At 44.4% G+C, this 12,714-nt stretch overlaps 1 protein-coding gene across 1 annotated transcript in view; it reads right to left on the bottom strand.

Moving 5' to 3' along the window:
* Nucleotides 1-12,714, bottom strand: part of prmt3 (protein arginine methyltransferase 3) — a 245,501-nt gene that overhangs the window by 152,294 nt on the left and 80,493 nt on the right. Inside the window, exon 8 of the mRNA XM_086007535.1 lies at nt 6,529-6,650. Coding sequence (XP_085863661.1) covers nt 6,529-6,650 — 122 coding nt within the window. The remainder of the gene's footprint in view (nt 1-6,528; nt 6,651-12,714) is intronic.

Here is a 12,714-nt window from a genome sequence, read left to right on the forward strand (position 1 = left end):
CAGCCTTGCCAAACTCCCTTGTGCTGTTACATATTTGCTCCGCCTTCCAGGCTGATTTGCTTTTTCCTCTATATTTGGCTGTCCATCACCCCCTACTATAGCTCCACTCCGTATCCCATCCCCATGTCAACTTAGCTTAAACGAATCCCGCCCCCCCCGCCGCCCATAAAGGTTTCACCTATTACATAGAAACATAGAAGATAGGAGCAGGAGTAGGCCATTCGGCCCCTCGAGCCTGCTCAGCCATTCAATGCGATCATGGCTGATCATCCAAATTCAGTGCCCTGTCCCTGCTTTCTCCCCATATCCCTTGATCCCCTTAGCCTTAAGAAATATATCCAACTCCTTCTTGAATATATTTAATGAATTGGCCTCGACTGTCTTCTGTGGTAGAGAATTCCACAGGTTCACCACTCTCTGGGTGAAGAAATTCCTCCTCATCTCTGTCCTAAATGGCTTACCCCTTATCCTTAGACTGTGACCCCTGGTTCTGGACTTCCCCGCCATTGGGAACAGCCTTCCTGCATCTAGTCTGTCTAGTCCTGTGAGAATTTTATAAGTTTCAATGAGATCCCCTCTCATTCTTCTAAACTCTAGCGAATATAAGCCTATTCGACCCAATCTCTCTTCATACGTCATTCCTGCCATCCCAGGTACCAGTCTGGTGAATCTTCGCTGCACTCCCTCCATGGCAGGAACATCCTTCCTCAGATAAGGCGACCAAAACTGCACACAACTCTCAAGGTGTGGTCTCACCAAGGCTCTGTACAACTGCAGCAAGACATCCTTGCTCCTGTACTCGAATCCTCTCGCTATGAAGGCCAGCATATCATTTGCCTTCTTAACCGCCTGCTGCACCTGCATGCTTAACTTCAGCGACTGGTGCACAAGGACACCCAGGTCTCATTGCACTTCCCCTTTTCCCATTCTATTGCCGTTCAGATAATAATCTGCCTTCCTGTTTTTGCCACCAAAGTGGACAACCTCGCATTTATCCACATTATACTGCATATGCCATGCATCTGCCCAATCACCCAACCTGCCCAAATCGTACTGGAGTTTCTATGCATCCTCCTCACAGCACACGCGCCCACCCAGCTTTGTGTCGTCTGCAAACTTGGAGATATGCAGAGGTTGGGGATGGCATTAAAAGGGAAATTAGAGAAGCTTGCAATAAGGGCACAGCAGTCATCATGGGTGACTTTAATCTACATATAGATTGGGCTAACCAAATTAGTAACAATACTGTGGAGGAGGAATTCCTGGAGTGTTTAAGGGATGGTTTCCTGGACCAATATGTCGAGGAACCCACCAGAGATCAGGCCATCTTAGACTAGGTATTATGTAACGAGAAAGGATTAATTACCAATCTTGTTGTACGAGGCCCCTTGGGTCGGAGCGATCATAATATGTTCGAATTCTTCATTAAGATGGAGAATGAAGTAGTCGACTCAGAAACTAGGGTCCTAAATTGAAATAAAGGAAACTACGATGGTCTGAGGCATGAGTTGGGTAGGATTGATTGGGGAATGTCACTCAAAGGGTTGATGGTGGATAGGCAATGGCAAACATTCAAAGACCGCATGGATGAACGACAGAATTTGTTCATCCCAGTTTGGCATAAAAATAAAACATAAAAGGTGACTCAACCGTGGCTAACAAGGGAAATTAGGGATAGCATAAGATCCAAGGAGAGGACATACAAATTGGCCAGAAAAAGCAGTAAACCTGAGGATTGGGAGCAGTTTAGGATTCAACAAAGGAGGACAAAGGGATTAATTAAGAAAGGGAAAATAGAATATGAGAGTAAGCTTGCAGGGAACATAAAAACTGACTGTAAAAGCTTTTATAGATATTGTGAAGAGAAAAAGATTGGTGAAGTCAAGCGTAGGTCCCTTGCAGTCAGAATCAGGGGAATTTATAATGGGGAACAAAGAAATGGCAGACCAATTAAATACATATTTTGGTTCTGTCTTCACAAAGGAGCACACAAATAACCTCCCAGAGATGTTGGGGAACATAGGGTCTGATGAAAGGGAGGAACTGAAAGAAATCAGTATTTGTAGGGAAATGGTGTTAGGGAAATTGATGGGATTGAAGGCTGATAAATCCCCAGGGCCTGATAATCTACATCCTAGGGTACTTAAGGAAGTGGCCCTAGAAATAGTTGATGCTTTGCTGATCATCTTCCAGCATTCGATGGAATCTGGAACAGTACCCATGGATTGGAGGGTAGCTAATGTTACCCCACTATTCAAAAAAGGTGGTAGAGAGAAAACGGGGAATTACAGACTGGTAAGCCTGACATCGGTAGTGGGGAAAATGCTAGAGTCCATTATAAAAGATGTAATAGCAGAGCACTTGGAAAACAGTGACAGGATCGGACAAAGTCAACATGGATTTACAAAAGGTAAATCGTGCTTCACTAATCTACTGGAATTTTTTGAGGATGTAACTGGTAAAATAGATAAGGGAGAACCAGTGGATGTAGTGTATTTGGACTTTCCGAAGGCTTTCGATAAGGTCCCGCATAAGAGATTAGCGTGTAAAGTTAAGGCACATGGGATTGGGGGCATGGTATTGACTTGGATAGAGAACTGGTTGGCAGACAGAAAGCAAAGAGTTGGAATAAATGGATCTTTTTCCGAGTGGCAGGCAGTGACTAGTGGGGTACCGCAGGGATCGGTCCTTGGGCCCCAGCTATTCACAATATATATTAATGATCTAGACAAGGGAACTAGATGTAATATCTCCAAATCTGCAGACGACACAAAGCTGGGTGGGCGTGTGTGCTGTGAGGAGGATGCCGAGAAACTCCAGGATGATTTGGACAGGTTGGGTGATTGGGCAAAAGCATGGCAGATGCAATATAACGTGGATAAATGCGAGGTTATCCACTTTGGTGTCAAAAATAGGAAAGCAGATTATTATCTGAATGGCAATAGATTGGGAGAAGGGGAAGTGCAACGAGACCTGCGTGTCTTTGTGCACCAGTCGCTGAAAGTAAGCATGCAGGTGCAGCAGGTAGTTAAGAAGGCAAATGGCATGTTGGCCTTCGTAGCGAGAGGGTTTGAGTACATGAACAGTTATACAGGGCCTTGGTGAGACCACATCTTGAGTATTGTGTGCCGTTTTGGTCGATGACATCCACTATTTCCATGGCTACCTCTTTTAGTACTCTGGAATGCACATCATCAGGCCATGGAAGGAGTTCAGCGAAGATTCACCAGGCTGATACCTGGGATGGCAGGAATGACGTATGAGGAGAGATTAGGTCGATTGGGCTTGTACTCGCTGGAATTTAGAAGAATGAGAGGGGATCTCATTGAAACTTATAAAATTCTGATAGGACTGGACAGACTAGATGCTGGAAGGATGTTCTCGCTGGTCGGGGAGTCCAGAACCAGGGGTCACAGTCTAAGGATAAGGGGTAGGCCATTTAGGACAGAAATGAGGAGGAATTTCTTCACCCAGAGAGTGGTGAACCTGTGGAATTCTCTACCACAGAAGGCAGTAGAGGCCAATACATTAATTATATTCAAGAAGGAGTTGGATATATTTCTTAAGGCTAAAGGGATCAAGGGGTATGGGGAGAAAGCAGGGACCGGGTACTGAATTTGGATGATCAGCCATGATCGCATTGAATGGCGGAGCAGGCTCGAGGGGCCAAATGGCCTACTCCTGCTCCTATCTTCTATGTTTCTATATTACATCTAGTTCCCTCGTCTAGATCATTTATATATATTGTGAATAGCTGGGGTCCTAGCACCAATACCTGCGGTACCCCACTAGTCACTGCCTTCCACTCGGAAAAAGACCCGTTTATTCCAACTCTTTGCTTCCAGTCTGCCAACCAGTTTTCTATCCAAGTCAGTATCTTACCCCCAATCCCATGTGCTTTAACTTTGCACGCTAATCTCTTATGCAGGACCTTATCGAAAGCCTTCTCAAAGTCCAAATATACCACATCCACTGGTTCTCCCTTATCTATTTTACCAGTTACATCCTCAAAAAATTCCAGAAGATTAGTCAAGCACAATTTACCTTTTGTAAATCCATGTTGACTTTGTCCGATCCTGTCACTGTTTTCCAAGTGCTCTGCTGTTACATCTTTTATAATGGACTCTAGCATTTTCCCCACTACCAATGTCAGGCTTACCGGTCTATAATTCCCTGTTTTTTCTCTACCACCTTTTTTAAAATGCGAGGTTACATTAGCTACACTCCAATCCATGGGAACTGTTCCAGAGTCGATAGAATTAATTATATTAAATCATTAACTGCCAATAATGTTGTCAACAGTTTTTTTTTGTTTTGCACCATACCCCAGTCAAGATGACAGACACGCAATCTGCTTCCAGGCTAAACAAAAATACCAGCCTCTTGTGTTTGGCCCACAGAATATGTACGGCAACTGCGGGATAATTAGCCTTTCCGTTGCTCTCTCTCTCTCACTGAGAAAGCCTTTACTGCACACGTCGTCAACACACTAATCGAGAGCAGGAACACATTGTATGGAAAAAGACACCCAAAAAAGTGGAGGGGAGATGAGGAGAAATTTGATTACGCAGCGAGTTGTTATAATCCAAATGCACTGCATGAAAGTGTGGAGGAAGCAGATTCAATAGTAACTTTCAAAAGAGAATTGGGAATATACTTGAAAAGGAAAAAAATGCAAGGATAAGGGGAAAGAGCAGGGGAGTGGGACGTATTCGGTAGCTCTTTCAAAAGGGCCGGCACAGGCATGATGGGCCGCAGGGCCTCCTTCTGTGCTCTACGGACTCCACTTCAAGTCTCACTCCAGGGACTTGCTAGCTGGCACTCCAGTGCAGTGCTGAGGGAGTGCTGCACTGTTGGAGGGGCCGCCTTTCGGATGAGGCGTTAAACCGAGACACCGTCTGCTCCCTCAGGATCCCACGGCACTATTTCGAAGAAGAGCAGGGGAAGTTATCCCCGGTGTCCTGGCCAACATTCATCCCTCAATCAACATAACAAAAACAGATTATCTGGTCATTATCACATTGCTGTTTGTGGGAGCTTGCTGTGCGCAAATTGGCTGCCACGTTTCCCACTTTACAACAGTGACTACACTCCAAAAGTACTTCATTGGCTGTAAAGCTTTGAGACGTCCAGTGGTTGTGAAAGGCGCTATATAAAGGCAAGTCTTTCTTTCTGATCCTATGAAAAGCCTCTGCCACATCCACCGCTCATGGAGCGATGCATTAGTGCAATCTCGCTTCTCTGAAACCGCTGGAATTATTCAGTTTGTTTTTGTTTGAATCCTCTCCATTTCCTCTCTTCCCCCATTCCCTTATCTCCATGGACAATGCAGCAGAGATTAAATGAAAGCTATTATCACCCCTCGGTAATGCTGCTTTGAGCATGAAAATGGAGTTTTCCTGCAGGATGAGAGAAAATATAATCAGAATGCGAATCAAACGATGTGCATCTTCTGGTGAGCAATTCTACAGCAGCCCTTGCAGAGGCCCGGGAGGAGTCCCTTGTTAGCTTTCCAACTTGGAAATGGCTGCAATGGGATGAAACAAAAAAAGGGGGAGGGGCCAGGCAGGAATGCTGCACGACACTGAAGAGAGAAGCTAATTAACTACTGCCACTCTCTAACAGTCAGTTGCCCCCATGAAATGCAGAAGAGGTTTGTCAGAGAGATAACTCCAGAATTATGTGAAAAAATACATTACACTACAGGCGAATAACTAGTGAATAATTAGCAGGGTTGAAAATGCGGCAGTCCGACTTCATTTATTGCACAGAACAGTCCAAAATTCATATAGATAATATAAAGTACAGCTGTAAACAGAATGCAACATCATCGTACTTTGGCCACCTTAGATTTCCGTTGCACTACTGCCATCTCACTCGTAGCATCTACAAGCAGAAATCAAATACTCGAACAGACCTGCACAATTTCTCCCAGGATCTAAAGACTAGGTCTGAGGGGAATGTACTAGGCCGCTGAATCCTGAAGATCTTGCTAATCTGGTAATAATGCAGCACCGTTTTAAACTGAAAGTCTTTATTCTGCGTCAATGAAACTCGTTTAGCCAGCAATCTTGTTAATTCAGCAGCCACTGCCCTTTGGCAGAAGTGGCGAGGAACGAGCCCGCACCAGGGCTAGTTCTGTGTTGCGTCTCTCCCCTCGGTGCTGTTTATTGTGGAGCTTTAGCTGCAAACACTGAAATCCAATCAGCATGCAACTTCTACTCTTAAGTTTTAATGATTCTCTGCCCCACCACACACCATATCCATCTTCCTGAATATGCCATTATCATGACAGCTAATGTTACACTGGACAGAATAATTACTCAAGCTGGTAAAATTTATTTCCTGTGCATGATCCTTATCACTGTCCTTTTCTGTTATCTCACTCTCCCAGCATCCCCAATCAGTCTCCTGCCTGACTTTCAAGGCAAAAGAACGATCTCATTAAAACGGTAATTTTAAGGACAATGCCTGAAACAATAGCCGTGAAAGCTCGGGGAGGAAAGCCGAGTGTGAAATTCTTTTTACCTTACAATATCCATGGCCTGGTAAATGATCTCAGACTGGTCAACTCCGATCACGTGCTTGGCCCCAGCTTTAGCTGCAAACATGGAGAGGATCCCAGTCCCACATCCAACATCCAAAATTACCTGGAAGTCATTTTAACACATTAAGGCTCAACGGAAGAGTAACGGAGGGATATCAAAAATATCACAGTCGAGGAACAGTATACACAACTTAAAATGTGGTAATTGTTTTAAAAATTGATCTTTTTCTTCCTTCTCATGAATTGTTGGATTCTCATGAAGCAACTGACTTACTGGATTCTGGTTCCATTAAATACCAGCCTCCTGTACCTCGCCCAATGGTCACCCCTCATGTGTGAACCTACACAATGGGTGTTGCAGGTCATTCTGTCCCACACCAGGGACTTGAGCACAAAAAGCTAGGCTGACCCTCCAGTGCAGTGCTGAGGGAGTGCTGCACTGTCGGAGGTGCCATCTTTTGGATGCAGCGTTAAACCGAGGCCCCGTCTGCTCACTCGGGTGGACGTAAAAGATCCCCTGGCACTATTTCAGAGAAGAGCAGGGGAGTTATGCCCGGTGTCCTGGGCCAATATTTATCCCTCAATCAACATCGCTAAAACAGATTATCTGGTCATTATCACATTGCTGTTTGTGGGAGCTTGCTGTGCGCAATTGGCTGCCACATTTCCTACATTAAAACAGTGACTAGACTTCAAAAAAGTACTTCATTGGCTGTAAAGCGCTTTGGGACGTCCGGTGGTCATGAAAGGCGCTACATAAATGCAAGTCTTTCTTTTTATTTTTATGCAAAGGAAGGGAGAAAAAATGTGAGGGATTTTTTTCTCCAAGAATTAATAATAACTTTTATTCCCCTTCCCAAAATTAGGTACCCAAGTGTTACTTTCTACCAAGAAAGGCAATTAAAAACCTCTGGTGTGTTGTAGTCTTTCACATGCACAGCAAACAACAGAAATATTCAAAAAATATTGTATTTTCCATTAAACCAATAGCTTAAACTGTAAATTTTAGAAGATAAAAATATTTTGATTCATCGCTGCCCCCAAAATAAGGTCCGAAATTATGTTTTCTAATAGAACGCTAAGAATGAATTTAATCACAGAAATCACAGAAACCTCACAGTACAGATAGAGGCCATTTCGGCCCATCGAGCCTGCACCGACACATGTCCCACCCGATCCCCGTAACCCCACGTATTTAATCCCCCTAACACTAAGGGTCAATTTTTATCATGGCCAATCAACCTAACCCCGCACATCTTTGGACTGTGGGAGGAAACCGGAGCACCCGGAGAAAACCCACGCAAACACGGGGAGAATGTGCAAACTCCACACAGACAGTCACCCGAGGCCGGATTCGAACCCGGGTCCCTGGCGTGTTTTGATACTTTAAACTATCACATGATACACTGTGAAGATTAAATACTGCTCAGTAACGTGCCGTAGTCACAATGAATCAACCGCAGCCATTATATTTTTTCCCCATTCAATACAATACAGTGCCCTGCGACTAAGGCGGTCAGTAATTCCCATCATCCCCTCCCCCACAATGATGTTCAATCTTGTGTAAAACAGGGCCTAAAAAAACTGGATCAAGTACGTGCAGAATACTGCATCGTCTCTACACACGGTGAGGTGAGAAGTCACTTAATCTATAATTTATATTTGTTCATTTAAATATATAATTGGTCAAAATGGATAACAGCCCTAAATTTAAGAACTGTTAAAAATTCAAGAACTGAATCACTCACATGATGTTTAGCTGTAGGATTTGATTAGTTTTAACAGATTAATATGATGTATTACCATAAATTTCATATCTTTCAGTTAAAGTTCCTTTGAGATTTCTGATGACAGTAACTAGGGGACCATTGATAAAGCTAATAATGTGGAATCACGTTTTCTATGACTGCGCTGAACTGTAACAAACAGACTTTTATCAGAAGCTCTGCTCATCCGTGTATTCTTCATGGGATATGCTGTCAATGCAAAATTGATTCAGCTCGCTCTAATGCAGCAGATAAGAATGAATCTTCAAATACATTTGGAAGCGCAGATTTTTAAAATAATGAAAGTCTACCATTAAACCTGAACTGTTTTAGGCCTCAGGCTATTCTCCTAGTCTCCTTTAATAAATAACTGCTTTATATTAAAAGAATACTGAATAAATAAATATCATGGCCCTGAATTTCCAACACCCGCAGGTATGTACGAGGGGCATAGGCGCCCGAAGGGGCCGCGCAAGTTCCGGGGTTAGGCAAGCGAAGCGCATGTGCTGAAACCCGGAACTTGCGATCTGTCAAGACAGATCATCCGCATACCCAAGAAAAGTGCCTCTGCGAGTGGACAGTTGCGTTATTTGCTCAACCGCCGCCCGTTGAAAGGCAATAGAACACTTACGCCTGGTAAAAGCAGGTGTAAGGCCTGCTTTTACCAGCATAAGAGTTTTAAAAAATAGAAAAATAAGATTTTATCACTCGCTTATAAACTAAAACCCCTGTCCAATAAGGTAAGGTTATATTAAGCCTCGTTAAAACATATTAAAAAATTATTTTTTTGTTTAACATATTTAATCAAATGCCATTTTAATTAATTTTATATATGTACTGTTTTTAAAAAAAAATTATTTCAGAGTGTTGGTGCATTTTTGCAGTCATCCCCATGCATATTTTTGACAGTTCAATACGTACGGAACCGTCAAAAGTATGACGGGGGATTCCCTTCTTCTATCGGATGGGCTGGCCCACGTGATCCCAGGGGTGCTTGCGAACCGCACGCGCCCCTGGGATACCTGGGCCTCTGCGCATTTCGAAGAGGAGAGGCCCAGGATCGTAAGCCTCGGTATCTACGGAACCAGCAGGTAGGTTCGTAGATTTTTTGCTGATCGGAGGCATCCGCCCGCGGGAAGCCTCCGATCGGAAATTCAGGGCCCATAGATTTTCATTCTCCAAAGTTTACAATCTATATTCATGACTTGGATGAAAGGATCGAGTGTAATGCATCCAAGTTTGCTGATGATACAAAGCCAGGGGGGAAAGTAAGATTGGAGGACACAAAGTGCCTGCAAAGGGATATAGGCAGGTTAAGTGAGTGGGCAATAAGGTGGCAGCTGGAGTGTAATGTGCGGAAATGTGAGGTTATTCTCTTTGGTAGAAAAACAGAATATTTTTAAATGGTGAGAAACTATTAAATGTTGGTGTTGAGATGGATTTGGGTGTCGTCGTACAGGAAACACAGAGTTAACATGCAGGTACAGCAAGCAATAAGGAAGGCAAGTGGTATGTTGGCCTTTATTGCAAGGGGGGTTGGAGTGCAAGACTAAGGAAAACATAGAAACATAGAAGATAGGAGCAGGAGTAGGCCATTCGGCCCCTCGAGCCTGCTCCGCCATTCAATGCGATCATGGCTGATCATCCAAATTCAGTACCCTGTCCCTGCTTTCTCCCCATATCCCTTGATCCCTTTAGCCTTAAGAAATATATCCAACTCCTTCTTGGATATATTTAATGAATTGGCCTCCACCGCCCTCTGTGGTAGAGAATTCCACAGGTTCACCACTCTCTGGGTGAAGAAATTCCTCCTCATCTCTGTCCTAAATGGCTTACCCCTTATCCTTAGACTGTGACCCCTGGTTCTGGACTCGCCGGCCATCGGGAACATCCATCCTGCATCTAGTCTATCTAGTCCTGTTAGAATTTTTAAAGTTTCAATGAGCTCCCCTCTCATTCTTCTAATCTCCAGCGAGTACAAGCCCAATCGACCCAATCTCTCCTCATACATCATTCCTGCCATCCCAAGTATCAGTCTGGTGAATCTTCGCTGCACTCCCTCCATGGCAAGAACATCCTTCCTCAAATAAGGCGACCAAAACTGCACACAATACTCAAGGTGCGGTCTCACCAAGGCCCTGTACAACTGTAGCAAGACATCCTTGTTCCTGTACTCGAACCCTCTCGCTACAAAGGCCAACATACCATTTGCCTTCTTAACCACCTGCTGCATCTGCATGCTTACCTTCAGCGACTGGTGCACAAGGACACCCAGGTCTCATTGCACTTCCCCTTCTCCCAATCTATTGCCATTCAGATAATAATCTGCCTTCCTGTTTTTGACACCAAAGTGGATAACCTCGCATTTATCCACATTATATTGCATCTGCCATGCTTCTGCTCAATCACCCAACCAGTCCAAATCATACTGGAGTTTCTCGGCATCCTCCTCACAGCACACACACCCACCCAGCTTTGTGTCGTCTGCAAACTTGGAGATATTACATCTAGTTCCCTCATCTGGATCATTAATATATATTGTGACTAGCTGGGGTCCTAGGACCAATCCCTGCAGTACCCCACTAGTCACTGCCTGCCACTCGGAAAAAGACCCGTTTATTCCAACTCTTTGCTTTCTGTCTGCCCCCAATCCCATGTGCCTTAACTTTACACACTAATCTCTTATGCGGGACCTTATCGAAAGCCTTCTGAAAGTCCAAATACACCACATCCACTGGTTCGCCCTTATCTATTTTACCAGTTACATCCTCAAAAAATTCCAGATTAGTCAAGCACGATTTACCTTTTGTAAATCCATGTTGACTTTGTCCGATCCCGTCACTGTTTTCCAAGTGCTCTGCTATTACATCTTTTATAATGGACTCTAGCATTTTCCCCACTACCGATGTCAGGCTTACCGGTCTATAATTCCCCGTTTTCTCTCTACCACCTTTTTTGAATAGTGGGGTAACATTAGCTACCCTCCAATCCATGGGAACTGTTCCAGAGTCTATAGAATTTTAGAAGCTGACCAGCAATGCATCTACTATTTCTAGGGCCACTTCCTTAAGTACCCTAGGATTAGATTATCAGGCCCTGGGGATTTATCAGCCTTCAATCCCGTCAATTTCCCTAACACCATTTCCCTACAAATACTGATTTCTTTCAATTCCTCCCTCTCATTAGACCCTATGTTCCAAGGAAGTCTTGCTGGAACTGTACAGGGTCTTGGTGAGACCACACCTGGAGCACGGTACACAGTTTTGTTCTCCTGGGATGAAGGGGCTGTCCTATGAGGAGAGATTAACTAGAATGGGCCAAGACTCTCTGGAGTTTAGAATAATGAGAGGTGATCTCTTTGAAACATATTCAATTCTGAGAGGAGTCGTCAGGATAGATACCGAGAGGCTGTTTCCCTTGGCTGAAGAGGCTAGAACTAGGGGGCATAGTCTCAGGATAAGAGGTTGGCCATTTAGGATTGAGCTGAGGAGGAATTTCTTCACTCCGAGGGTTGTGAATTTTTGGAATTCTCTACCCTAGAGAACTGTGGATGCTCAGTCGTTGAGTATATGCAAGGCTGAGATCGATGGATTTTTGGATACTCAGGGAATCAAGGGATCTAGGAATCAGGTGGGAAAGTGGAGTTGAGATCGAAGGTCAGCCATGATCCTATTGTAAGAAATCACACAACACCAGGTTATAGTCCAACAGCTTTATTTGAAATCACAAGCTTTCGGAGCGCTGCTCCTTCGTCAGGTGAAGTGGAGAGATGCATAAAAACACAGCTTATATAGTCAGAGAATAATGTCAGATGTTTACAGGTAATCTTTCTAACTGCCATTTATCACACCTCAGCAGTGAGATAATCACAGCAATCAAAGGTGTAAATGGTGTCCAAACAGGTCAGTCAGGAAAACATTACATCAAAGAGTAATGAGGTGGGGTCACAAGGGGTCAAATGTTGCAGATGCTGGGGTCTGTATGAAAAACAAAAAAAAGACAAAACATTTTTTTTTGCTGGAAATCACAGCAGGTCCGGCCGCATCCGTGTGGAGAGAACAAGCCAACGACGACTCGAGTCTGGATGACCCGACGTCAGGTGGGGTTACATGTAGCGTGACATGAACCCAAGATCCCGGCTCAGGCCGTCCTCATGGGTGCGGAACTTGGCTATCAGTTTCTGCTCGATGATTTTGCGTTGTCGTGTGTCTCGAAAGCCGCCTTGGAGAATGCTTACCCAAAGATCGGAGGCTGAATGTCCTTGACTGCTGAAGTGTTCCCCGACTGGGAGGGAACACTCCTGCCTGGCGATTGTTGCGCGGTGTCTGTTCATCCGTTGTCGCAGTGTCTGCATGGTCTCGCCGATGTACCATGCTCCGGGGCATCCTTTCCTGCAACGTA

This window comes from Somniosus microcephalus, chromosome 15 (assembly GCF_052327205.1).
Source record: "Somniosus microcephalus isolate GS21.2 chromosome 15, FLI_Smic_1.0, whole genome shotgun sequence".
NCBI lineage: Eukaryota > Metazoa > Chordata > Chondrichthyes > Squaliformes > Somniosidae > Somniosus > Somniosus microcephalus.